The sequence below is a fragment of the Anas platyrhynchos genome, chromosome 4 (assembly GCF_047663525.1).
Source record: "Anas platyrhynchos isolate ZD024472 breed Pekin duck chromosome 4, IASCAAS_PekinDuck_T2T, whole genome shotgun sequence".
In the NCBI taxonomy this organism is placed as follows: domain Eukaryota; kingdom Metazoa; phylum Chordata; class Aves; order Anseriformes; family Anatidae; genus Anas; species Anas platyrhynchos.
The window spans coordinates 53525867-53549931 of record NC_092590.1 but is presented as its reverse complement, the minus strand read 5'-3'; the positions used below and the strand labels follow the sequence as shown (position 1 = coordinate 53549931).

The following is a 24065-nucleotide window of genomic DNA, read 5'->3' as shown; positions in this document are numbered from 1 at the left end:
CTTTTAGAAATATTTGTTTTATAAATATTACAAAATTCAGATTGAGTTGAGACCTCATTTATAACACTTTGGAGACTCCGGAATTGGACTCAGCGATCCTCGTGGGTCCCTTCCAGCTCAGGACATTCTGTGATTCTATAACCCCAGTGGAGAAGTGGTGAAAGGCGACAACCAGACCAAGATACGGTAGGTTTGCCAGGATGGATTTCAGTGCCGAAGTTTCCTCCTCAAGTCTCCTTCAGCCATGAGCTAGGGACGGCCCTCTGTGTGGTAACAGGCCCTGGTGCTGAGGTCACAGTGTATCCCTCCTACATCCCTCTGCCGTGCGTGCCAGCTGTGGCCCAGTTGCTTGTGGGGCCGGTAGGAGGAGGACCCAGAGAGAGCGTTGTGTCTATCTGGGGACATCCTGCTGCGATGGAGAGGCTGAGAGCCCTTAGCGGTGAGGGGCAGCAGGAGGGAGGTTGGGGGCTGAAGCAGGACCCTTCCCAGCAGGCTGCTCGGGGCTGCGTCTCCTGCGGAGATTTCTCTCCCAGCTGGCCAAGATCCTCGTCCCTACCAGCTCCAGCCCCCTGCGGCCAGCAGCACTGATGACACCTGCTCCGTTCTTTCCTTCCTTCCAGGTGTGGGCTGCTGGCCCAGACGTAGCCGTCGCCAGGGCAGAGGCAGGGTGCCAGGGCCTGTCCCTGAAGCGGCCCCGACCTCTGCCAGTGTTGTGACTTCTCTGCTAGAGCGCCTGCAAGATGAGGAGGTGAGCTGGGGGCTCCCCACCATGATGCAGCGGGGGGAGCAGGGTGCCTCTTCCCTCCTGGTTTTGTCGTCCAGAAGCCCCGGCACAGGGCAGTGCCCAGCCTGGAGCTTCTCAAGGAGCAGTCATTTGCCCGGGCCCCATCCCAAGGTCCCATGGCTGCCCAAGCCCAGAGGCCAGGGGCTTTGTGTCCCTCTTGCAGCTTCCCAGCCCCAGCAGCACATCCCTAGGCTCTGCAGAGTGAGGGCGGGCAGCTGGCGGCGCGCTGGCAAGAGGAGCAAAGCAAGTGCAACTGATCCCTATGGTGCTCTGTCCCCAGGGCGACAGAGCGCAGACTTACTGCGAGCTGGAGACCGTCTTGTGGGGAGATGACAGCTGCCTGCAGTGCGGTGTCGTCAACCGGCTGCTAGCAGAGGTGTCCTGGGACCTGACAGCTGACCAGGTGAGATGGTGCTCTTGGAAGGCAAGGGGAGCAGCCTGCCAGGCATTGGAAGGCAATGCGGAGCACACAGGCAGGTTTTGCTGGCCTTGGGGCCCCACAGAGGCTCTTGAGCCAACCTGAGCCTCTGTTTCAGGGCGTGACGGAAGACACGAAGGTGGCTGCCAGTGACGTCCTGGTGGCTCTGGCCCGCTCCCACTTCAGCTTCGTGCTAGCCGAGCTCCTGGCCCAGCTGAATGCCCCAGGGCAGATCTCCAAGGAGTTCGTGCTCATCACTGTGGGCAAACTCCTCAGCACCAACGGTACGGTCCAGCACCGCCATCCTCCCTCCCTCCCCTCCCCTCCCCTCCCGCTTTGGGCCAGGCTGGGAGAGCTGGGATAGAAAGGGATCCTTCCCCTCTCCACGCAAGCCGTGCTGAGCTGGGGGGCACCGTGGCTGCAGCGCCTCCTCCCTCGCTGCCAGTGCCGGCTGGGGGCTCTGACCGTGGCCACTCTCCGTTCTCTTCGCAGCCCTGCAGTGCATCCCCTTCATGCGCGTGGTGCTGTTGGGGCTGCGCACCGTGGTGGGCCAGTTAGGGAGCGGCCGGATCCTGCGTGCTGCCTGCGGTGGTGAGTGGACCCTGGGGAGGGGCAGGGGCAGGGGCAGGGGCAGGGGCAGGGCAGCCCCTGGCACCTCGCTCTGGTCTCAGAGCGGGCATGGCGGGCCTGAGCTCATGCTGCTGCCAGCCCTGGGCCATCCCAAAGCATTGGGGGCGCCTGGAAAGGGTGGCTGAAGGTTTCTGTGGGCTGGAGGTGAAGGTGCCCGGGAACTACTGGGTCCCTTTGCTGCCTTCCTGGGCTTTCCTACCGGGTGAATGTGCCCTGATGGGCAAAAATGGGGCTTCCAGCAGGCTGGTGGGGGGTGCCGCTCCCTTCCCTGCTCCAGGCTCCTTTTTCTTTTCTCTTGGTGCAGCTCTGGAGCAGTGCGCCAAAGTGGTCAGCGTTTACATCTGCACCTGGAAAGGATGCTCCTTGCCTGCTACGGAGAAGGAGCAGCTCTACGAAAACCTTGCCCAGGTGTTCTGCTCTGTGGCAAGCAACTGGCTGGACTGCCAGGAGGAAGAGGTGAGAAGTGCTGCTTTCCTGTCCCCTGTGCCTGTGCCTCTGTCTGTGCCCAGCGGGCTGGCTGCAAAAGGCCCCAGACTGGCTCTGTGCCTGGGGCTGGGGGCTCCCTGCGGGGAAGCAGCTGAAGCCCAGGGCATTTGGGCAGGCAGGGCGGGGGGTGAGGGGTGGGGAAAACCGCTCTGCCCTCCAGAGCAAGCCCATCTCCTGCAGGGCAGAAGGGCAAGGGGAAGGGCAAGGGCGAGGGCGAGGGCGAGGGCGAGGGCGAGGGCGAGGGCGAGGGCGAGGGCGAGGGCGAGGGCGAGGGAGAGGGAGAGGGAGAGGGAGAGGGAGAGGGAGAGGGAGAGGGAGAGGGAGAGGGAGGGAAAAAGGGCAAGGGGAAGGCCTCTCTGTGGGCAGGGTAGACCTTCAGCCTTTGACGCTGGGCCTCCCTGGTTCCTCTCCAGGACAAGCAAGCTGTCATCGGGGCCATGACTCCCTTGATGCGTGTCCTCCTGCACAAGGAGGAGCACCGGGAGCATGTCTGGGAGCAGCTCCTCTGGCTCCTGCACCAGTACCGGACGGTGCAAGACGCCTCCAGGGTGACCAAGGTGAGGTGTGGCACAGGGCCTGGCACGGCCGTGGGGTCTGTGCAAGTGGCACGAGGGCTCAGGGGCTGTTTGCACGGGGAGCTCTGTGGCTGTGCACAGTTGCTCCATTCGCAAGTGGCTTGACATGGCTTCGGCCCTTTCTTCCTCTCCTGTTCTCTTGCAGAGCCTCCTTTCTTTCCTGGAGGCCCTGGAGCAAGTTCAGATCCCCGTCCCCAAGGGCAAGTGTCTTGCCATTAACAGCGTCGTGTACAGCGAGGTAAGGGGAGCCTGCACCCACACAGCCACAGCAATTCCCTCTTGGCTGAGTCTCGGGAGGACTCCAGAGCCCCGAGTCTTTGAATGCTGCCCGGCCTTGGCTCCTGGGTGGCTCCCGGGTGCTCCAGACCTGTGCGTGGGTCCCTGGGGACGCTGTGGGGTGGGCTGGGTTTTGGCTGGGGGTCCTCTTGCCACGAGTGTCCAGGGAGATGAGAGCTGGTAGCGCTGTTTCTTTTCGGGCCCTCTCAATGCTGCTGGGACTTTCTCCACCATGTTCCCACCTTGTTCCCACAGCTCACTGCCGACACCAAAGAGCACAGCCAGGACCATAAGGCAGAGCTGAGCCAGTGCATCCTGCTGCAAGGTAAGGAGAGGAGCTGTGGCGATGCCCCATGGTGTCCCGGCAGCTCTCTCCCAAAGCTCAGCAATGGGGGTAAGCTGCTTGCTAATGCAGGATGGGATTTCCTCCCCACAGCTCGCATCTGCCCAGAGGAGACGATCCTGTTCCTGGAGTCCCAGCTGGGCCACGAGAGGGAGGCCGTGCGCGTGGCAGCCCTGGGTCTGCTCGGTGCTCTGGCACGCTGTGACGGTCAGTACTGCGGGGTCAGGGCTTGGAGGGCTCTCTTCCGCCCTCTGGGCTGTGCCTCCACGCATGCCTCACTGGATCTCTTGCAGAGCCCGCGATGGCAGAGAAGCTGCCCCAGGTGGTGGAGGCTGTCAAGCGTGTGTGCAGGGACCCCAGCATGCGGGTGAGCTGCTTTGGGAAGGGACTGTGCCGTCGGGGTCGGGGTCGGGGTCGGGGTCGGGGTCGGGGTCGGGGTCGGGGTCGGGGTCGGGGTGGGAGAGCAACCTTTTCCCTCAGGGCAGAGGCAGAGCCTGGCAAGGCTGGACTAGAAGGGCTCGGACCTAGCCAGCCATTTCCCCGCTCCTTCGTGTTTACCGGAGGGAGGGCTGACAGCCAGAGGTGATGCCACTGCCAGCATGGGCAGGTCCCCGTGGCCCTGTGCTAAGCACGCTTGACCCCTGGCAGGTGAGGAGGGCAGTTCTGCACTTCATCAGGGAGCTGCTCAGTGCCAATGCCCAGAGCTGCTCAGCGTGGGACGTTGTGGGCTACATCTTCAGCGAGTTCAGCCAGAGCTCGAGCAGAAGGGTAAGGCCAGCGTGCAACATCTTCCCTGGGGAGATCTGCTGCCAGGAGGCTGGCATGGGAGCCTGCTGGGGCCACGCCTGAGCCTTCTGGGGCAGGAACTGAGAGCAACCGGAGCGGGGGGTTCCCAATGTTGTCTTGCAGGCTGCAGGACTCCTGTCTGCCCAGGAAGCCCAGGAAGAAGGAGCTCTCCAAGGGCTGTGCATGGACGTCCTGGGGTCACTGGACATCTCTGTGAGAGGGATGGCCAAAGTAAGTCCTCCTCTGTCCTGCTGCTGCTCCTCTCCTCTCCTCTCCGTCAGGCCATTTGTTCCTAGCCCCCTTTGCACACCTGAAAGCTCCCCCCCAGCATGCTCAGAAGTGCTCAGGGAGATGCACACCATCCTCCCCATCTCTGAGCTGAGGCAGAAATGCTGACGGGCTGAATTGTCTCATTGCCTACAGCTCCTGTGGCCGAGGCTGCTGATCTATGTGATGCCAGCCAAGTACACGGGCATGCTGATCCCCCTCTCACGCTGTCTCCACGCCCTGGCTGAGAGAAATGAGCTGACAGCAGGGCACGAGCATCATGAACTGGATCCCGATGTCCTCAACGCCCTGTTGCAAGGTAGGAGTAGCAACTCCCCCAATGCTGACCTCTGGGTCTGCGCCCTGCAGGGACGGCAGCGTGGCAGGGCACGGTGTGGCTCGGCATCTCACCCAGCATTTCTTTCTCCCCGCAGACATGACGCTGACTCCGCACAACTTGCTGGCTCGCCTGCTGGTGGTGGCGGGGTCTCCTTTTGCGGGCAGTGAACTCCAAGCTGCTGCCTTGCTGGTGATGCAGAGCCTCCACAGCAGGATCCACGGAGCTGTGGGGGCCACGTGGAACAGCGAGATTCCCCTGCTGCTGCAGTACCTCCAAGGTAAAGTGCTGCTGGGGAGGGGGCAGGGGAGGGAGGGCATGGCAAGTCAGCTTCCCAGCATGGCTAAGGGGAATCCCCGCCTGGTGCCCAGTGCTTCTTCTGCTGCCGTTTCGTTTCCCTGCCGGGGAGCCAGCACTGAAGCTGGGGGGAGCGGTCCCACAGCCATCCATTCGTCCCGGCCCTGGTGGCACCTCCATGGCCCTGCTGGGGCGGTGCTTGTGGGGAGGGACGGACGGCTGCCTCTGGAGCGGGTGCAGCCACCAGCTTCCCTGGGCCAGGCCAGCTTTGCAGCAGCTCTTCTGTTGTGGCTTGGTCCCAAGCAAGGTTTTTGTCTTCTTTCTAGGAGGAAAGGGGAACATCCCAGACGCTGCCGAGTGGGAGCGCCGTCTGCTTCAGGTACTGCAGCCCTGGGAGGCGTAGCATATAGATAGAGGTGGCATTCCCCAGCTGGCAGGGGTGTTTCCCGGGCACCCCACTCCTCCTCCTAGAGGAGTCTCTCCCTTCTCCCACAGGCCACAGCTCTCGTGGAAGGCCACTCTGGCGTGGCCGTGTGCCTTGGCACTGCCTCTTCCTGCTTGTCAAAGGCCAAGAAGCATTCGCTTCCTCTCCTGTTCTCTCCTGCAGTTCCTGAGGGCATCCCTGGAAACCATCGGGGACGACGCCTGGATCAAGCGCCTGAGCTGTGCGCTGAGCCAGCGGCTGGACAGCTCTCCCAGCAGCTCTGGGGAGAAGGTCAGTTCCCTGCCCGGCTCTCCCCTGGCAGCGCAGCCACGGGGCCCCCGCCCACGTGCGGGGCTGGGGCTGGGGCTGCAGGCGCTGCTCTGCCCACGAGGGCTGTCTGCGCTGCTTCCCCGGCCCTTGCCCCCCGCGGCCTTTCCCTCCGTGCTGAGCGGGGCTGGCGAAAGCCCATCCCTGCGTCCAGACTCGGCTGCTCCCCGTGTGCTGGCCCCGTTGCAGCACACCAGGCTGTTGCTGCATCTCGGGCTCGGCTTGTTCCCTTGCAGGCTTTCCTGTACAAGGCTCTTGGGACGACGCTGGGAGCTTGTCAGGAACTCCCACACGTCCAAGAGAACCTGCTGCAGCATCTGACGAGAGCACAACCTGAGGAGCCATCTGAGGCCCAGGTGAGCTTCCCTGCTCTGTCCCTGGGCCCTGCTCCAGGCCTTTTCCAGCTCCTCATCGCTGCCCACCACTGTGAACGGCTGGGCCTGTGCCAACTGTCCCTCGCTCTTTTGTTGCAGGGAATCATTTCTCTCGTCTGCCAAGCCGCCGACAGCCACTTCCGCCTGGCCTTGGAGACACTGACAACATTTGCTGCCACCTCGAGCAGTGTCCGGGGCCTTAGGGTTTCCAGAGGCAGGAAGGTGAGGCGTTTGGGGTTTCCCTCCCTGGCTGTCTTCCACCTGCTCTTCATCGTGGGCTGTGGGGGGCCATGGGGCGGACGTCTCACAGCATCTCTTGCAACGCAGACGACCCAGGCCAGCAGGAGAGCTGAGGCCACTTGCAGGGCTGTCATGCTCGCCCACAGCAGCATGGCACTGCGTGCCTCCAAGGAACAACTGCTCGCCCACGTGGAGGCAGACATCGCGGGCAACATCCTGCTGCTCTCCATCTCCAGCAGCCAGGTGAGAGCTCGGGGCGTGCAGGGGCAGGGCTGCTGGGTGCAATCCCAGCTCCAAGCCCTCTGTGCCAGGGCATCCTGAGCCTGGCCGTCTCTTTCCAAAGGTCCCCCGAGGAATGGTTTGTCCCAGCAGGAAGATCCATTCCCCTAGATTTCCCCCACGTGCACATGTTCCTCTCGCAGCCCGTGGCCCTTCCTCCAGTTCCAAGGGTTTTCTTCTTCTCTCTTGGGCCCCAGAACTTGCAGACCAATCTGGCTCTGGTGCAGAGCATCCTTGAGGTCGGCTGTGCCATCCACGCTGTGGGGAACTTGGGCAGCTTCCATCCTGTCCTGAAGCACAAGCTGCTGCTGATCCTGCAGGTGAGTGCCCAGAGCCAGGGCTGTCTTGCAGGGGAGTTTGGGGCCATGCCAGGAGGCAGGAAGGTCTCCCTCAGCCGCGTGGGAGCTCCTGGAGCCGTGTCCCCAGCTGGTGGGGGGGGCCCTTGGGTGCTGTCAGGCAGTGGCCATGGCTGGGCAGCCGCTGGGGAGCTGCTCCATCCTGCAGCGCCCCTGTGGGAGCTGCGGGAGCGCTGCAGCCAGTGTCTGGCAGGAGTGCCCATCCCCGGGCAGGGTGCGAGAGCTCTCCTGTGCCCAAGGCCCACTTGGCAACTTTCTCTTGCAGAACTTGATGAAGACGACGCTCTGGGACTTCCCGGCAGCGTCCCTGCACCTGAAGGTGATTCTGGCCCTGGAGCAGTGGAGGTAAGAGCGAGGAGCTGCGGGGGCTGTGAGGCGGGATGACGTTCCTCCTGTCGGGGAGCTCCCAAAGAGCAGCACTCCCTGCCACAGCCTAGGCTGGTTGCATTCGGGGCTGTCGATGAGGACAAGCCCAGATGCCATGTGACCCTCTCTGGAGAGCGCTAGGAACTCCTCTTTTTTATTGTTTTCCCTCGTCTTCCTTTTTCCCCTTGCCAGCAAGCTGGAGATCTCGTTCAGCAGCAAGGAAATTTGTAGCCTGCTGTCTGACTGCTGCCGGGCCATCCTGCCACTTCCTTCAGCGGCTGAGCAGACTGGGGAGATCAGGAACGCAGAGCAGGCAGTGCTGCAGCTCCAGGTAACTTGCTGTCCCTTCCCTGCCCACCTCTCGGTCAGGACCCCTCCCCAGCACAAGCTGTGTGCTGGCAGCAGCCGTGATCCTGCATCTGCGTCCCTCTCGTCCGCTTTCAGTCTCTGCACATGGCCACGAAGGCTCTGGGCCGGCTCATGGCAGTCCTGCTCAAGGCAAAGCCAAGCCCTGTCGACTTGGTAGACATCGCCGAGGTGAGTATCCATGGGGTGCTGGGGCAAGCGTCCCTCCTGTCACCAGTGGGGACCCTGTGAGTTCTGGGGCCTCTGGGGAATTAGCAGAGGAGCAGGAACCTCCTGCTGCCATGCCAGGTGACTGTGAGCTCAGGGAGGCCAAGAAGTGGGCCCTGCAGGGGGGAAAGCCAAGAGGCAGCCCCTGGCTGGCTGCAGCAGGGAACTGGCTGCAGGGAAAAGCTCCTGGGTGGGAGCAGGTGCGTCTGAAGAGAGTGGGGCAGTGCCGCAGGGCAGGCCCTCAGGGAAAGTGCCAGGAAGGGAGGGAAACGGAGAGGGATGGCGGGAAGGGAAAGATGCCCCTTGGCAGACAGAGCTGCTCTGCCCCAGGTCCTGTGGTTCTGGCTCTCCTCGGACGATCCGTGGGTGTGCAAGAAAGCCCTGCAGGTCTGCGCCCAGCTGCTGGAGGACTGCAGAGATGGAGTGGCTTTTCAGGTGAGGAAGGATGCCCAGCGTGTGCCCCCAGCTGCAAGGGGGCCTGGCAGGGCAGCTCTGCCCAGCTGTGCACGGGCTGTGGGGTCCCCCAGCGCAGCGCTCTGGGGTGGCCCCTGTGCCCAGTCCTGGCCCGAGCAGGGCACGGCTGGGAGACGCAAGGGAGTGCTGGGGCCACCTCCAGCCCTTGTTCTTCCTCTCGCCCCTGCAGACAAGAGGTGCCTACCTGCCGTTTGGCGCCTTGGCGGGATTGCTGGGGCCTCTGACCTGTGAGCCCACGAGCAGCTCCCGCCAGCTGGCCGCTGCCTGCCTCAGCTCCCTTCTCCACATCCAAGGTGAGTGTGAGTAGAGCAGGCGCCTGCCGGCCCTCTGCCCCACCTGGCCCTAGCGGGATCCCCCGCGGGGGCTGGGCCCTGCCGCCAGGAGGGAAAGGAGAGGCACGGTGCTCGGCTGCTGTCCTGTCCCCAGCCTGTTCGTCCTCCACCTCCCCAGCCACCTGGGGAGGGATCCTGGCAGAGGGCCACCCAGTGCCACCTGCCAGCAGCGTTTCCTGCAGCCGGGGGCGCTCAGGGCCACCCCTGTTGCTGACAGCAGGACACAGACCCCTGAAACAAGCTTTTCCAGGGAAAAGAGGGGTCTTTTCTGTGCAGCCCAGGCTTGCTCAGCGGCAGAATCTGGCAAGGGCCATCCCGCTGCAGCAAGTTCAAGACTGACTCCCCTGGGCCCAGAGGCCCAGGTTCAAGACTGACTCCCCTGGCCTCTGGGCCCCCTTCAGCAAAGGCTGGGAAGGGAAGTTCAGTTGCCCGAAGTGTGACTCCCCTTTTCTCCCCGTGCTCGTTCCAGCTAAGGCCACGAACAGGGTGTTGGAGACAGACGACCCTGAGAGCTTGTGTGAGGGGCTGAGTGCTCGCAGCGATGCATCTCAGCAGCTCCAGACCTCCATCAAAATCGCAGAGGTAAGGAGTGACCTCAAGCTTGCCTTATGTTCTGAAGAGCTGGAGCGGAGCCGTGACGGGATCTCTCCTGGTTCTTGCATCTTTCCAGATCGTTTGCAAAAACTTCCCCAAAGAACAGGCCGCACACTTCATGAATGCCATCCTGGGGCCCTTCCGGCATGCCAGAGGAAGCCGCGTGCGTGCTGCAGGCAACTGGATGCTCACCTTTCTGGAAACGTGTGGCAAGGACATTGGTCCAGACGTAAGAGACATTTTGCCATGCCTTGGACTTTCTCGCTTTGGCTGTCGCACCGCACATCTTGCCGTTTGTGTGCTAAAGAAGCTCTCGGTGCAGAGTCAGGGCTCGGGCAGGGTGCTAGGGGTGAAATTTCGCCTTAGAGCGTGAAAGCGTGGCAAGGGACCAGGCGTGGCTCATGGGCTGAACGTCCATGTTCCCATAGAAGCGAGGACGTGCCAAGATGTTCTTTCTCCCCTGCTTCTTTCAGGTGCAAGGAATCGTCTCCGCCCTGCACACCTGCACAGAGTCCATGCTGGAGCCCTCGTTCGTGTACTTCGTGCACCATGCGGTGCTGATCCTGGCCCGCTATCACCGGGAGCTCACGCTGAACATCATCCTTGAGAAGTTTGTGCCTATGGACAGGTACATGCGCTACTTCCTTTCCTGCTGGGCTCAGAGAGCCGTAGCTTGCCTCCCCTCCCCTAGGGCGATCCAAGGGAAGCAGCGTCTCCTTCTCCTCCACCCAAATGACGGAGGTGTGCTGGTACCGCTGGGAGGAAGCAGGCATCTTCAGCCCGGCTGCTGAAGAAGCGCGAGGTGAAGGCATCCCAGGTCCCAGAGCATACGGGCTCATGGTTGCACATCTCTTGGCAGAAACACACTGGAGCTGTGGAGGACTCTGGGGAGAGCCAGCATTGGCCTCGGTGTGCTGAAGCGCTTAGCGAGGAAGCTGAACAGAGTGGGAGACGACAGCTCCCAGCCCAGCTCGCCCAGTCGCAGGCTGCACGCCCACCAGCCTTCTCCGGAGTCCTTGACTGTACGTTCGGTGGCAGAGGCTTTGTGCCTGCTCCCCCACTCCCAGTCCGAGGGCAAGGCGTTGGGTGCCCTTTGCAAGCATCTCGACACTGCTGCAGTGTCTCAGCGGTAGCAGTTCTGGACGGCCAGGACAGCCGCTGCTCCCAGGCTGCAAGGCTGTCCCGGAGACGGGGCGTGCAGGCAGTAGAAGTGCCCCAGGCAGCCAGCGGGCCGGGGCTGGTGGCAAAGCTCTTGTTTAACGGGTGCTTGTCGGGTGCTCTCATTTCCCTGCAGGTCACCCGTGCCATCTCCGAAATGGTGTCCGTGCAGTCCAAGAAGGGGGTCCAGTGCTTGCTTCCCTCCCTCCTCCCTGGGCTCCTGCTGCAGCTCAGCAAGGCACTGGGGGAAGAGATGCTGTTTGCGCCCCTCAGCCCCTGGAGAGGGCACACTGAGGATCAGCGGCAAGAGGGCAACGTGTGCAGGTCAGGAGCAGGAGGGGCAGGGCAAGGGGGGCTTGAATTGCCTAGCCAAGCATGCTTGGTTGTTTCCTGTCCTGTTTCCTAGGCGGGAGGCCACTTGAGGCTGCAGATTTGCTTTTTTCCTCCCATCCCTGTTTGTTTGGGGCTTTCTTTTCTCTGTTTTTCTCTCGGGCAGGCTGTCATTCTTGCACGATGGCTTGTGCAAAGTTGGTTTTCACTGTGGTAGGGATGTCTGTGTGCTGAGGGTCTTCCTGGGCGGTGACTCCCAGGGAGCACAAGCACAGCTGCCACATCCTCGCAGGGTTTGTGGCCCAGCTCTGGCCGCGGGCAGCTGTGCTTTCCTGCCGTGGAGGCTCTGCCGGTGTAATTCCCGGCCTGTCAGGGTGCACCAAGCATTGCACTCAGGCGGTGCTGCCTCCCTGGGGAGGTTCGAGTGCTCAGATCAGTCCCCCCACAACACAACACAACAGGGCAGCTTGCCAGTGCTTAAATAGACAGTTGCTTTTTTGGCTGGCTTTTGCCACAGACTTGGTGACTACAGAACCTTGCCTCTGCGCTTCTTTGCCTCTCTCTCCCTCGCTGGAGCTTGGGATGAGTGAAGAAGCGGCTCGTAAAGCTGCTGAGCATTCTTGCTCTGCTAAGTCCCTGTAAGTTCTGTAAGTTCCCTGCGGAACACTGCTCTGATCTTAGACTTCTCTGGCTCTTGCTCTTTCCCCAGGCCTTTTTGCGAAACTCTCATGTCAGTGCTGAGCAAATGCGCTGAGAAGAGCTGGCTGACGCCGTTCTGGAGGCAGAAGATGTCGGCGCTGCTGGAGAGCCCCCGCACTTATGCCGAGGGCATGTGCCTCCTGACGAGGTGAGAGCCCCAGGGCAGCATCTCGCCTTCCTCTCGGTGGCTGCGCCCAGGGGAACGGCTGCCGGGGCCCGTTCCTGCGTGCTCGGGGAGCTCTGTGCAGGGCAGAGCAGCGCCTGTGCTGGAGGAGGGCAAGTCCGCGGTGGCAGCCTGCAGCCTTCCCACTTGACCGGGCGTTGCCCCTTGTGCTCTTTGTGCAGTGTCCTGCTCCGTGCCCAGCTCATCTCCCGGGAGCTGATTGAGATCTTCTCCCAGTGGCTGCGCTACCCATCAGCAAACCTGCAGCTGACGGCCATGGCTTTCTTTGCTGAGGTGAGGCAGTAGGAGGGCAGGGGGGCTCCCCAGGGCTTTTCTGAAAGACATTGCTGCTTGGGCTGCCTCTTGCTGTGGGGAGAGATGAGAAGCAAGCGTCCCCATCGAGACTCCTTTGTGCGAAGCCTGCTTGTGTGCTGTGCCTGGGCTGAGGTTGTGTCCTGACTCTCGTGGCTGTGTTGCTCTGTTGCAGCTGATGAAGGAGCCGCCTCTTGAGAAGAGGAACGTCCTGAAGACTCTGCGTGTCTTGGCTGAGAAAGCACAGCACCGAAGCAGCACCATAAGGCAGCTGGCAGCGAGAGCTCTGGGCAACGCAGCCGGCAGCATGCCCGTGGAGGTGAGATGGATTTTCCTGCGCTCTGGCTGCAGGGATATTCCCCTCCCTAGCAAGACCCCGGGGGAGAGCTACTTCAAGGGCCTGGACAGAGCGGCAAAGGCAAAAGCAGGGCTCCTATCCCTGATGCCGCGCTCCTTTCCCTGATGCCAGCAGGGCTGCCGAGGGCAAATTGGGTGCCAAATGTCAGAGGAACAGTGCTTTGGAGCAGAGCTGTCAGCCACGGAAAGAAAGAGCAGCCCTTGGAGGCAGGGAGAGCCCTAAGTCTGTGCACGTCTTTGGCTTTGCAGGTGCGGAAGCACGGGAGACAAGTTGTCCAGGTGCTGCAACAGAGCCTGGCGGACACTGCCTGTCCCGAGGTGGTTGCAGAAAGCATGCTGGCGCTAGCTGAGCTCATGAGGGTGCTGCAGGCGGTGAACTTGGGATCGGCCTTTGAAGACATCGCCAGGGCCACCAAGATGTTCTTCGAGTCTGTGAGTGAAGCCAGCTCTTGCTGCCACTGCTCTGAGAAGCGTGGGGTGGGCAGGGGCCTGCACGCGCCGCCTGGATGGCCTCTGCTGGCTGAGTGCCTGCTTCGGCCTCGTTACCCAGCTGACAAACGGCTTTCTGCTTGCAGAAAGAAGAGTACCTTCGCTACTCGGCCTTGCGCCTCTATTCAGTCCTGGCCTCCTCAGCCTCCAGCAAGCGGTCGTTCTTTGCCGGAGAAGTGGCGGAGACATGGGTCAGCCTTTTCCTGCACCTCCGGGATCCCGACTTTGCAGTTGCCAGCGTAAGTGCCCTTGGAGCTTGCTCCCAAAGCCCCAGAAAGCTGCGTGGCCACGGCCGAGGCGTGGCTGGCTGAGCTCCCTGGGCAGGTCCCAGACATGCTGCTGGAGGAGGAATGACGGCACAACTCTCTTTTTCAGATGTGCAAGATCACCTTCAGTCTCTGTGCTCCATTTATGGGGCTGAGGCGGCCACAGGAGATCATCTCTCTCTGCGAGAGGCTGGGTGCACAAGAGCTGCAGGATGCGCTGTGCAGTTACCTGGTAAGTAAGCTGTGCTCCAGCGAGACGTCAGGGCCCTGCGGCCCTGCCCTGGCTCCCTCCGGGGAGTGTGCAGTGCTGCGTGTGGGGCTGGCCGGGACTGGGACATGGCCATCCCTCCTGGCCACCCACTGCCTCTCCCCTTCCCCCTGCGGCCCACCCAGCCAGCTGGCTAGGGGGCAACAGAAGGCATCTTTCTGGACCCCGTGAACTTGTGCCTTCCTGTCTTGCCCTAGGCCAGAAACGCCCCCCCCATGTTGGAGAGGCTCCGTACCGTAGCCAGGAGAGGCTTCCTAGAGAACGGGCAGAGGCTGCACCCATCGACCTTCGAAATCCTTGGTGAGAGCCCGCACTGGAACTTCCCACTCCCTTTCCTGACCAGAGAGCTGTAGGGACCTCTGCTTTCTCTTTCCTCTTGCCTCCGGGCCCTGCCTTTGCAGAACAGGGCAGACACCGTGCTGTGTCCCATGGCTGAAGATGGGGTAGACAGGGACGCAGGGCTTTTCCTTGCAACATGCCTCCGAGTTCCTGAAAAAGCTTGAGCAACCATCAGGAGTGATCTGGAGAGCCCTGCACAGTGGCTCCCCAAGCATGTGTCCCAGCTGTAGGGCAGGGCTGGAAGCCAGGGCTGTGGAGCGGTGCTCTGATGGTTGCCTCTCTGCTCTGTACTTTAGCTGCCATCCTGGCAAGGAGAAGAAGGAAATGAGGCTCCGTCAGAGAGCAGGTTGGTTCACATGGGGCTGAGCTCCGGATCCGTGGGGCTGGGCAGAGGTCAGAGCCCAGAAGCAGCCTGGCAAATGCCCAGCAACAGGCGCCGGCCAGCCAGGGGGGAGCGGCTCCAGGGTGGCAGGGGGCACAGCTGCCTGGGCTGGCTGCTCACAGCTCTGTCTGTCTTGTTGCAGCTTTCCAGGGCCCGAGCAGCACTGAGGACACCCGAGCGTGGAGATGGCAGACAAGGCCCTCTGTGACTGTGGGCAATAAAACTCTGTACATGTACGTGGTCTCAGCGCTCAATGTGTCCTTGGGGAAATCCAACTCCACGTGGCCTCCCCTCTGCGGACAAAGGGTCTTTTTCATAGGGCCAGGGGGGCACGTTGGGGCCTGTGGGGAAAAGCCTGGCAGGATGCACAAATGGGTTCTGAAGGAGCTGGTGGACCTAACCGTGAGGCCTCCCAGGATTATCCATCAAATGTCACCGTGATCAGGAGAGGCTGCTGAGAAACTGCTTGCCACTCCTGTTCCCAACGTGTCCATTTCATGAGAAGCACAGAGAACGTATACTACTCTAACCTGGATCTTAACTTTTTCCCCCAGGTTTCACTAAAGAGCCCTTTGCACCCTTTGCACATTCCAGGAACTCATCTTGGGCATCTTTGGAAAACTGCTCTCCAAAGCAGTTCTCAACATGCGCTTCTGTGATGGTTTTACTCGGGTGGGCAGCTGAACTCCACCACAACCGCTCTCTCACTCCCCCTCCTCAAAGAGGAACAGGGAGAAAAGAGGATGCAAAGGGCTTGAGGGTTGAGATAAGGACGGGGAGATTGCTCAACAGTTCTCGTGACAAGCAAAACACAGTAGGGAGACAGTCACATTTATTGCCTATTCCTAACAAGCTAGAGAAGCGAGAAACAAAGGAAAGAAACCCAAAAGGCCATCCACCCTCTTCCACCTCCTCCCCCCAAGCGGCGCAGGGGAATGGGGGCTGTGGTCAGTCTATGGCACTTCACTGCTCCTTCTTGGTCACTCTTGTCCTCTGTGCTGTGGAGTCGCTCCCATGGAATGCCACCCTTCCCAAACTGATCCTGCGGGGGCTTCCCACAGGCAGCAGCTCTTCCAGAACTGCTCCAGGTATGGGTCTGTACCACAGGGTCCATCCCTCAGGAGCAAACTGCTCTAACCTGGGTCCCCCACGGGCAGCAGCTCCTGCCAGACCCCTTGCTCCTTCCTGCGTGGGCTCCTCTCCACGGGCTACAGCTCCAGCCCGGGATCTGCTCCGGCAGGGGTCTTACACAGGCCACAGCATCTGTCGGTGCAGGGCCACCTGCTCCACTGGGGAATCCTCCACGGGCTGCAGCGTGGAACCCTGCTCCACCGTGGGACTCCACGGGCTGCAGGGGGGCAGCCTGCTTCACCATGGTCCTCACCACAAACTGCATCTGGGACATATGCACGTTTCTCAACACTGTTTTTCATCAAACAGCATCAAGCAGACCCTGAGGTTAGTCAAACGCATGAGGGGCAGGCGCTGAGCTCTGCTCTCTGGGGACAGCGACAGGACCTGAGGGAACAGCACGGAGCTGAGCACTGCAACAAGCTGCCCAGGGAGCTTGTAGAGTCTCTTCTTTTGGAGATATTCCAAAGCTGCCTGGATGCGATCCGATCCTCTGTGACATGCTCTAGGTGACCCAGCTTGAGCAGGGGGATTGGACTAGAGGATCTCTGGAGGTCCCTTCCAGATTCTGGGATTCTGGGACAGGGGTGGGTCAGGCTGGATGTGAGGAAAAGGTGCTGCACCGAGAGGGTGGTCGGGCTCTGGAAAAGGCTCCCCAGGGCAGTGCTCATAGCACCAAGCCTGCCGAAGTTCAAGAAGCGTTTGGACAACACTCTTGGACACAGGCTCTGATTTTTTGGGCGGTCCTTTTGTTATATATGGAGTGGTAATTCGTGTCGAGAAAAGGGTTGATATTAATAAAGGAGGGGGGGATTTGGGAATGTGGCCATGGGGGTCAGCAAGCCCCGTGGTTGATGATAACATCAGACTCTTCACGATGAGGCCATCAGGAATGTAAAAGAGCTTAGAGGGAACAAAGAAGGGTGATTCAGGAGATGCCATGCAGTCTTGGGTTGCTTCTTCTCCAGCCATTAAGGCATGGAAGTTTCTGGGTGTTTGCTGTTGCTGTTATATGCAAAGTTGTTTGACCAATGAAAAGTTGTTTTTGAAAAGGACTGCTGTGGGGAGAAGGGGAGAAGAGGGGAGCCTGCCCTCAAGATAAAGAAGGCAACACGATGAAGTTGTCATCAATAAAGAAGCAGAAAGAAGGAATGAAAAGGAACAGGCCAGCAGAACAGAGACCAGGACAAGAACAGGCACATTGATCGCCCCATGAAGAGAGGTTCAGCCAAAGCCAGCAAACCGCTCAGAGCAGCTCGCACAGAAAGTCGCTGGAAATGGGAGCACTGGAGCTCGGAAGAAGCTCAAGCTGAGAGAAGCGGCCCCGCACACAGCTGCCCCTCGCTGGTAAGCAGCTGCACATTGTGGGGAATCATACATGTACGTCCTTAGGAACAAAGACTGTCCTGGTCACCTTGCAACTTATTCTCCTTATTGACAATCAGACAGTTTATGAGCCTGAAATATGGGACCAAACTGAGGTCAAGATGGGGGACTCTGCAACTAAAAACGACAAGGTTGCGGTGGGATTGCTCAGCACCTGGCGAGCAAACTCTGAGGCCTTAAAGAGCCCTGTAGGACCACAGTCAGAAACGTGTGGTTTGCCAGACAGTGAGGGAGCTGCGGGCTCCTTTACTGATCCTTCTGCTACGCCATGGGCCCCTCTGCTGCTACAGCCATCGAAGGCTTTTGCTGTTCCACCCCCTGGTGACCTGGACGTGCCTTTTGACCCAGGCCTATTGGCCTTGAAAAGGAGATGGATATGCTTTTCTTCGATCTGGGAAGAACACGGGATACATAAGGCCTGAAGACCGAGTTGCTTGACAACTTAAAGCGAGACATATTGTTCAGAAGGAATGGAAAATGGAGACTTGTATGTAATCAAGGAAAGGAATGGAAAATGGAGACTGTTAAGTCATGGGACTTCAAGGATTCTTTGTTACCTTTTCTGCTCGTGATTATGTATAGGCGTACTCGATTTTAGTAAGTTATGGAACTTAGAGGATTGTTTGTTACCTTTCCTGATTGTGCGTATGTGTAGGCATACTCGGGTTTAGTATGTAAAGCAACGTGCTGTATATTTAGAAAATTGATGTTTGTGTGTGCGTGTTGGTGGAGCGTAGACTCCCCGCAATATGGATTTAGCATATTGAGTTTTGCTGAGCGAAGTTCTTACCTTTTGTCTGTCATAGATGACAACACTCATTTGAAGTACATGATCAGTAGACTTCAATAATGATACTAAATGTGATTATTTTGTTCATATAATTCCCATTCTTTTGATCCTGATTTTTCTTTGCACTCTGTTGTGGTAAACTTTCTCATTAATTTCATGGGTGTAGCTCTTGAAGAGCAGTTGTTCATGTAGTTAGATTTTGATTGTTTTCTCAGTGAAATTAAATATTCAAACTAATTAAAGAAATTAATATGTAATCTTTCGTCTAGCAGAACGAAAAGGGAATTCACCATCTTAACCGTAAACCAAAGAGTACTCATTCTAGAGGAACAGAAATGATTCTGGGAAGAACTTCTGCTTTTAACAAAGGCTAGAAAAGTCATTTTGTACTCTCAAACTGCATAACAATCACTGCTTTACAAGCACTGAGGTCCCTATGCCATCCCATTTAATAACAGTTCACTGCAAATTTCATTGTCAAAAACCCCAGACTTCTTACCTTCTCCCTACATCTTTGGGGCACGTGAACTCCCATACTCCACAGTCCTTGGTTATACTGAACTCTTGCTTGCTCTTCATCAAATGCAATTTATCCTTACTAAGTGAATAAACAAATAACTCTTTATTACCTCTTTAAACAAAGCTTTAAGCTTGCATTAACAATAACAACCAAAGCACTTGCACAGACATTTATGACTGCTAGCTGCACCGTGGCAGTCTGACTCAGACTGTCCTTTTTGTGGGTTTATCAATAGATGGCAGCAAGAAGCTCCTTCTTTCCTGAGTGTCAGGAACGAAAGATGCATCCCGGTAAGAAGGTAGGACCAGCTTTCCAAGAGAGTTCATATACTAGATGATAACAGCCTGGTATTATAGCTTGTTCAGCGATGATTCTGTATATGCTATAGCAACATGGAGTTAACGTTTTAGTAAAGTGTCCTGCTACATTTGCAGAACACATCAACAACAGGAATTAAAATATGCATTCCATTCCACATTCCAGTTTACTTGTATCTTAACTGGTATGGGTTACAATCCTGAAATAAAGTGTAACAATCACTAAGAATAGTAGCCAAGCCAGGTCAGGATATCATCTCCACTGAAACAAAGGCTTTGGGGGTTGCAACTTACAGGCCGTAAGGTTTTTATTGCAGCCCACTACACCATTTGACCAGCTTGTGTATTTAGACATGAGGCACAATTTACATTACACATACCAAAATCTGGATCTGGATGCATGTTAAAAATAGCACTTCTTTTCCTAGTGAGAATGTGTCTTTCAGAAATCTCAAAACTACTTCATCCTCCTTCTTGAGTTCTATTTGACTTTTTTTTTCTTTTATTTAAGCAGAACATTAACAAGTTGTCAGACAAAGGACATTTCAACTCAATTTTCTGAGCCAATAGCAAATAAAAGAGGAAACTATACCTTCTTTGAAACATTCAGACAAAACCCCTAAATACCCTGAATTTCATTTTTCAATGTTAGTATTAAAATGATTCAGATCATCACTTGCAAGACTTTGTTTTCTGCATCATGCTACATGCTTTGAAAAAGTAATTAAAAAATAAAAACTAATACTTGGTATTCTCTTCAGTAGCAGATCTCTTCTGTTTAAGGCTCACCAATTTATGGAGCAATTAATTCCTTACACAGCTATTGACTAAGAGATCAAATGCAAAACACTCTACAGAATCACTTGTGGATGCTTAAAATCAGCCTTAATGTCAACAACAACAGGGGCAGTGCCATGAACCTGAGAACATTTGTGTACCCATCAAAGTTCTTTCCATCTTCTGCACGGCTAAGCAGAAAGGGCAAGGGGCCCCAGTGGCAGTTAAAATTATATTAAACTCTGGCTTCTTGAACAAAACACTAATACTATCCAAGATCAATGGTGTGATAAGTTGAACTGGAGAAAGGTGGCTATATTGAGGATTTTCTAACATTTTGTGATGATGGCTGGGGGCTTGTAATTAGTATTGGGCTGGCTGAGTGCCTTAGCACATCACTGAGCTATCCCATGTTGTTTTTTTGTTTGTTTGTTTGTTTGTTTGTTTTAATTATCTTTAAGGAAAACTTACCTTTACCACAGATTGTGACTTTTTACATCCAACATCATCTCATCTTTAAATTTAAGCTAAATGATACATCAAGTTGGTTTTACTTGCAGCCTTTTGTTTCCAGACTTTTACCTGAAAGCCAAACCTTCACAAGTACCACAGGGGTCTTTTATTGTTTTTACTATTGGCATATCCAAAATCCAACAAGTATTCTTGCAGGCACCTCAAAGTGTTTTCAGCAAAACTTCAGGCTATGGAGCACTTTCTGCCAAGTTAAAAAGAGGCAGAACAGAGTCATGAGCTTAGGTGGAAAGAGTTTCCCTGGGAGGGTGAAAACCAGCAGTCTACCTGTGAGGTTCAGATAACTGTGAGACAGCCCAAGGCTCCAGAAGAGGCAAAAACCCTCATGGTTGTTAATTTATTCTCCCCTTCTAAGCCACAGGGATTACTGCAGAGAGGTGTGGCTGAGAAGATATGAATTTCTGAAGTTAATTTGTGGTACACAATTTTATTTCAACTTATCAAACACATGCAGAGGAGTGAAGTGACACCTACACTTTCAGCCAGAGGGTGGCCGTAGATCTATTTCTGCTGCACTGGAAGCTGCATCCCCCTCTCCTGTCACAATTATTTGCACATCCACAACACAGCCAAAGTACAACCACATCCTCGCTGTGTGGCAACAATCACGCGATTATAGCATGGAGAGGAGGCAAACCAGCTAGCTGATGCATTCCTTTTTGTAGGTTGTGGATGTATCAGGGCCCACATCTGACATACATTGAAAGAGGCATTTCTTTTCGCAGGATGGGCATGTTACTAGTCACAGCAGAAGTGTGAGCAGCACGCCTGACATGTTGCCTGCATTTTGGCTCCCCAGGCATGAGCATGGGGCACAGACCCCAGATGCACCAGGATGGGTGTAACTGGAGCATGATACTAAAGGGAAGAATATCACCATAAAGTTTACCTGGCATATGGGCCATATCTCAGCTGATGCTGGTCTGAAGAACAAAGTACCAGTCAGATTATTTTCCTATTTTATCAGGCAGTGTAACTAAAGGAGAGGAAAGTCACAGCAATGATGAACACAAAGTGTAAAGCCTCCTCTGGAAAATAATCCACTAAATAACATTGACTCTATACCTTCCAAGAAGATATTTTCCTTCATAGAAATTCTTTTCTACACAAGTTATGACAACATTTGGCAAGCCACAAACAAGTTTTGTCCTGGTGTACTATAGATAATTATAAAATAAAGAACAACATTTAAGGCTTTAAGTAGTCACAGTATAGGTGAAAATTCTGCTTTGTCATAATTACAAATGGACATCGATGGTATATTTTGGTTATGCCTTAATCAAAATAAATATTTATTACTTAAAATATTTCTTTATTACAGTGACCTGAAATAATGTATTAATATTTTTAATGCTCATATTAATCAGATTTCATACACACAGACCAATTTCAATACAATTTCTTTGGTAATTCTTCTGCAAACTATACCTCACCTGAGGCTCCTAATCCTTCATTGATCTTCTCGCTGCTATTTATTCTCTCATAGCAACACACAGAAGAATCTAAGGAGAAACTGCCATAAGTGGAAGGGATGGCCTTTCCCACTACAGTTCATACATGGCTTATTCCTATCTCTTAATTTCACTTCAGTAGCAAAATTGCAAGCCCACCTTTCAAGAATCACATAATTTGCAAGTAATCATACCTATATCTCCCACCATATTTGAGATGCTGTAACACTCCCTCACTAAGTTACTGCTGTTCAGGCACCTTTTTCCATGAGTAATGAGCTTCTGCAAGCAGGATAGACACAACTTAAGAGGACGTAGCTGTTGTTTATTGCCTAATGCATACACCAGGAGGCTAGAACTGGTGAGCCAGCAGCCTATGCTCACCATCTCTGCCTTACCAGCTAGCCAGAGGAAAGGTCTATCTCCATTGCAGCTGTGTTGCTCAGTGTTTTTAGTCTGTTATCTTCTGGACTGCTAACTATTACCATCTCAAAAGTAACACTTCAGTTTGTGCTTTTACCTCTCTTATCTTGCATGATTTTAACTCTCACTTCCTTACACCTTGCCACAATTTCCTGAGTAAAGCTAAGCCAAGGTTGCACACCTGTACTTCATCAAACCAAGCCTTGGAACACAGGTAGCGAAATCCCCTCATTGTTGTTTACAGGATGGCTATTGTAATGCCTTCAGGACATTAATCAGTGCTCCATTAGAGCTGTTTATCTCCCAGTATATTAATTTGGTGGGTTTGGGGCTCAGACATCTTTTGCTAGTTTCAATATTGTGTAGCCTTACTACATTTTTTTCCCTGAAGCAGTTCTTCACTTACCTAACAGGAGCACTGGCAATTACTGTATACAGATTATATATCCTAAAGACAAGATGTATGCCATCTGAAATATTACAGGAAAATAAATAAATAAATAAATAAAGATCATCCTCCATACAAAAATGTCCACAGATTTTTATTTTTAATGGAAAGAGAAAGGTAATTAACAAATGTCTCTCACAATACCTTTCTAAATCACTGATATTTTTAATGGCATTGAAGATTGATGGCTTTGGATTGTTCATAAAGGATATTTGAAACCAAGAGATTGTTCAGTCCTTCCCATGACAGTGGAAAAGTATTCAAAATGCTCTTTTCTTGAAAGAGGGAGAAAAGGAAATGTCATTTCATGACTTGGTTTACTGTTCAAGAATACAATCAAGCATTTATAACATGCAATTAAAAAACTCGGTCAAATGCTTTATATCACCCCTGAATTACCATAACACTTAAACATCTCTTTCAAAACACAGTATAGCAGAAATGGAATATGATATTAAAGCAAAACAGATCTTCATAAAAATATTACAGAGCTTCATAAAAAATTCTTTGCAAACAGAGGTGGCATTTTCGTTCTTCAAAACTATAGAAAGAACAATGGCAGAGAACAAAAGGTTTTCTAGGAATTTCCCCAACAAGCTTCACATTTCATAATTACTTAAGTATTAAATTTTGAACTATCACATTTTCCAAATGTTGCAATACAAAACTAATATTTCTCTTCAGCCTTGGAAAAATCATATATACATTCATGGTAATACAATACATTCTAATAACTCAATTGCTATTTTGCATTAATATTAGTCATTGTCTTATGGTACATGGGAATACGTGATTGTAAATACATATTATTTCCCCTATTTGAGGAGCGGTAATTGTAAAACTGGTAAAAAAAATGTTTTCAAAAATTGAAAAAAATGTTAAGGTAATGTGAACAGTGAGGAATGTAAATACTTAAAAGACAGTCCTGGTAGATACAAAACATTTTTTTTTTTCAATAAATCAGTTTGTTGTTAAGAGTCAGGCATGCATACAAGCGAATCACGGCTTAATGTTTTCATTTTGTATTATTTAAACATGTTTAATGACAAAACACAGGATGATTGGTGTTCCTGTGCAACTCACTTAAAAAGCTGGAGTTGCTGTATATTATTGATATAGTATTGGGATCCAGGTAGCTTTTCTTTGGGATGTTCTCTACAATGTTCAGTCTGGGTCAAAATTGGTTTCCAATTTTACATGTCACGTAGCCTCTTCAACACTCTTTGGTGGTCATGTTGGAGACACATACTGGACTTTTTTTTCCTGTTATTCTGGTAGCACTATCTGATTTCTGCAGAAATTTCAAATAATCTTCAGTGGTTCTAGGAAATAACAGATTTTATGTCTAAATTTATTATTTACTTTACACATTAACTTTGTGTTGTGTTCTGATATCAAGGCCTTTTGTTTTTCTCCCCTCTCAAACCTAGAACCAAGACCTTTGCAAGCTTCTTTAATCATGCATTTCAATTGAAAGCTTAGATTGGTAAGCTAAGTATTACTTTATTTATGTGAAAAACATTTTAAGCAGCACAATGATTGCTCTGATATACATAGCTTCCCTTTCCATCAGTTTCTTGCCTGGAGACAGCATGAACGTTTAATTTTGCAGAGTCATGCATACAGGGTAGATATAGAAGGCTTCACAAGTCATCAAGCTTCGTTTGATCTTCAGTTCAGCTAATTTCACATAGCAATACTATCACATGTAGTTTACTTTGTTCTGAGATTTAACTCAGGTTTTTCCCTACAGTATCATAAATTTGTCTTTGTAAGGAAGCCAGACAATGAAGGATGTGGTCAGTGGCAAGACATGGAAGCTGGCTTCTCAAAAATATAAGAGATGATAAGAGAGAATGTAATTAGCCCTGGGGGGGGGGGGGGGAGGAGGTGAGAAAAAGTTCATCTGGTGTATTTACAAAAAAAACAATATACATGTATATATAATCAAAATCTCACAGTTCTTAGGGAATGAAAAAGCAGGAAGCAG

At 54.0% G+C, this 24065-nt stretch overlaps 1 protein-coding gene across 1 annotated transcript; it reads left to right on the top strand.

Annotated features, from left to right (window-relative positions):
• Positions 1-313: 313 nt before the first annotated feature.
• Positions 314-14537, top strand: LOC113843501 (maestro heat-like repeat-containing protein family member 2B). The gene is made up of 40 exons (XM_072036774.1): positions 314-439; positions 621-748; positions 1065-1187; positions 1321-1486; positions 1695-1793; positions 2137-2288; positions 2732-2875; positions 3039-3131; positions 3425-3494; positions 3606-3719; positions 3806-3879; positions 4161-4280; positions 4422-4529; positions 4722-4884; positions 5000-5182; positions 5526-5578; positions 5807-5914; positions 6187-6306; positions 6424-6546; positions 6652-6807; positions 7041-7163; positions 7465-7544; positions 7758-7896; positions 8010-8102; positions 8469-8573; positions 8782-8905; positions 9414-9526; positions 9615-9767; positions 10012-10166; positions 10398-10560; positions 10833-11020; positions 11736-11873; positions 12071-12182; positions 12376-12519; positions 12807-12989; positions 13133-13285; positions 13422-13544; positions 13778-13880; positions 14216-14265; positions 14444-14537. Exons 1-39 carry the CDS (start codon positions 415-417, stop codon positions 14245-14247), a joined length of 4746 nt encoding a protein of 1581 aa, XP_071892875.1. The 5' UTR covers positions 314-414; the 3' UTR covers positions 14248-14265; positions 14444-14537.
• Positions 14538-24065: the final 9528 nt, after the last annotated feature.

Bases quoted from the DNA above. Each gene is read 5' to 3' on its own strand.
- LOC113843501 (XM_072036774.1), top strand. From the start codon at position 415: ATGGAGAGGCTGAGAGCCCTTAGCG. The intron at 8,103-8,468 runs GTGAGTATCCAT...GCTCTGCCCCAG, and splicing joins ACTTGGTAGACATCGCCGAG to GTCCTGTGGTTCTGGCTCTC. The intron at 11,021-11,735 runs GTCAGGAGCAGG...CTCTTTCCCCAG, and splicing joins CAAGAGGGCAACGTGTGCAG to GCCTTTTTGCGAAACTCTCA.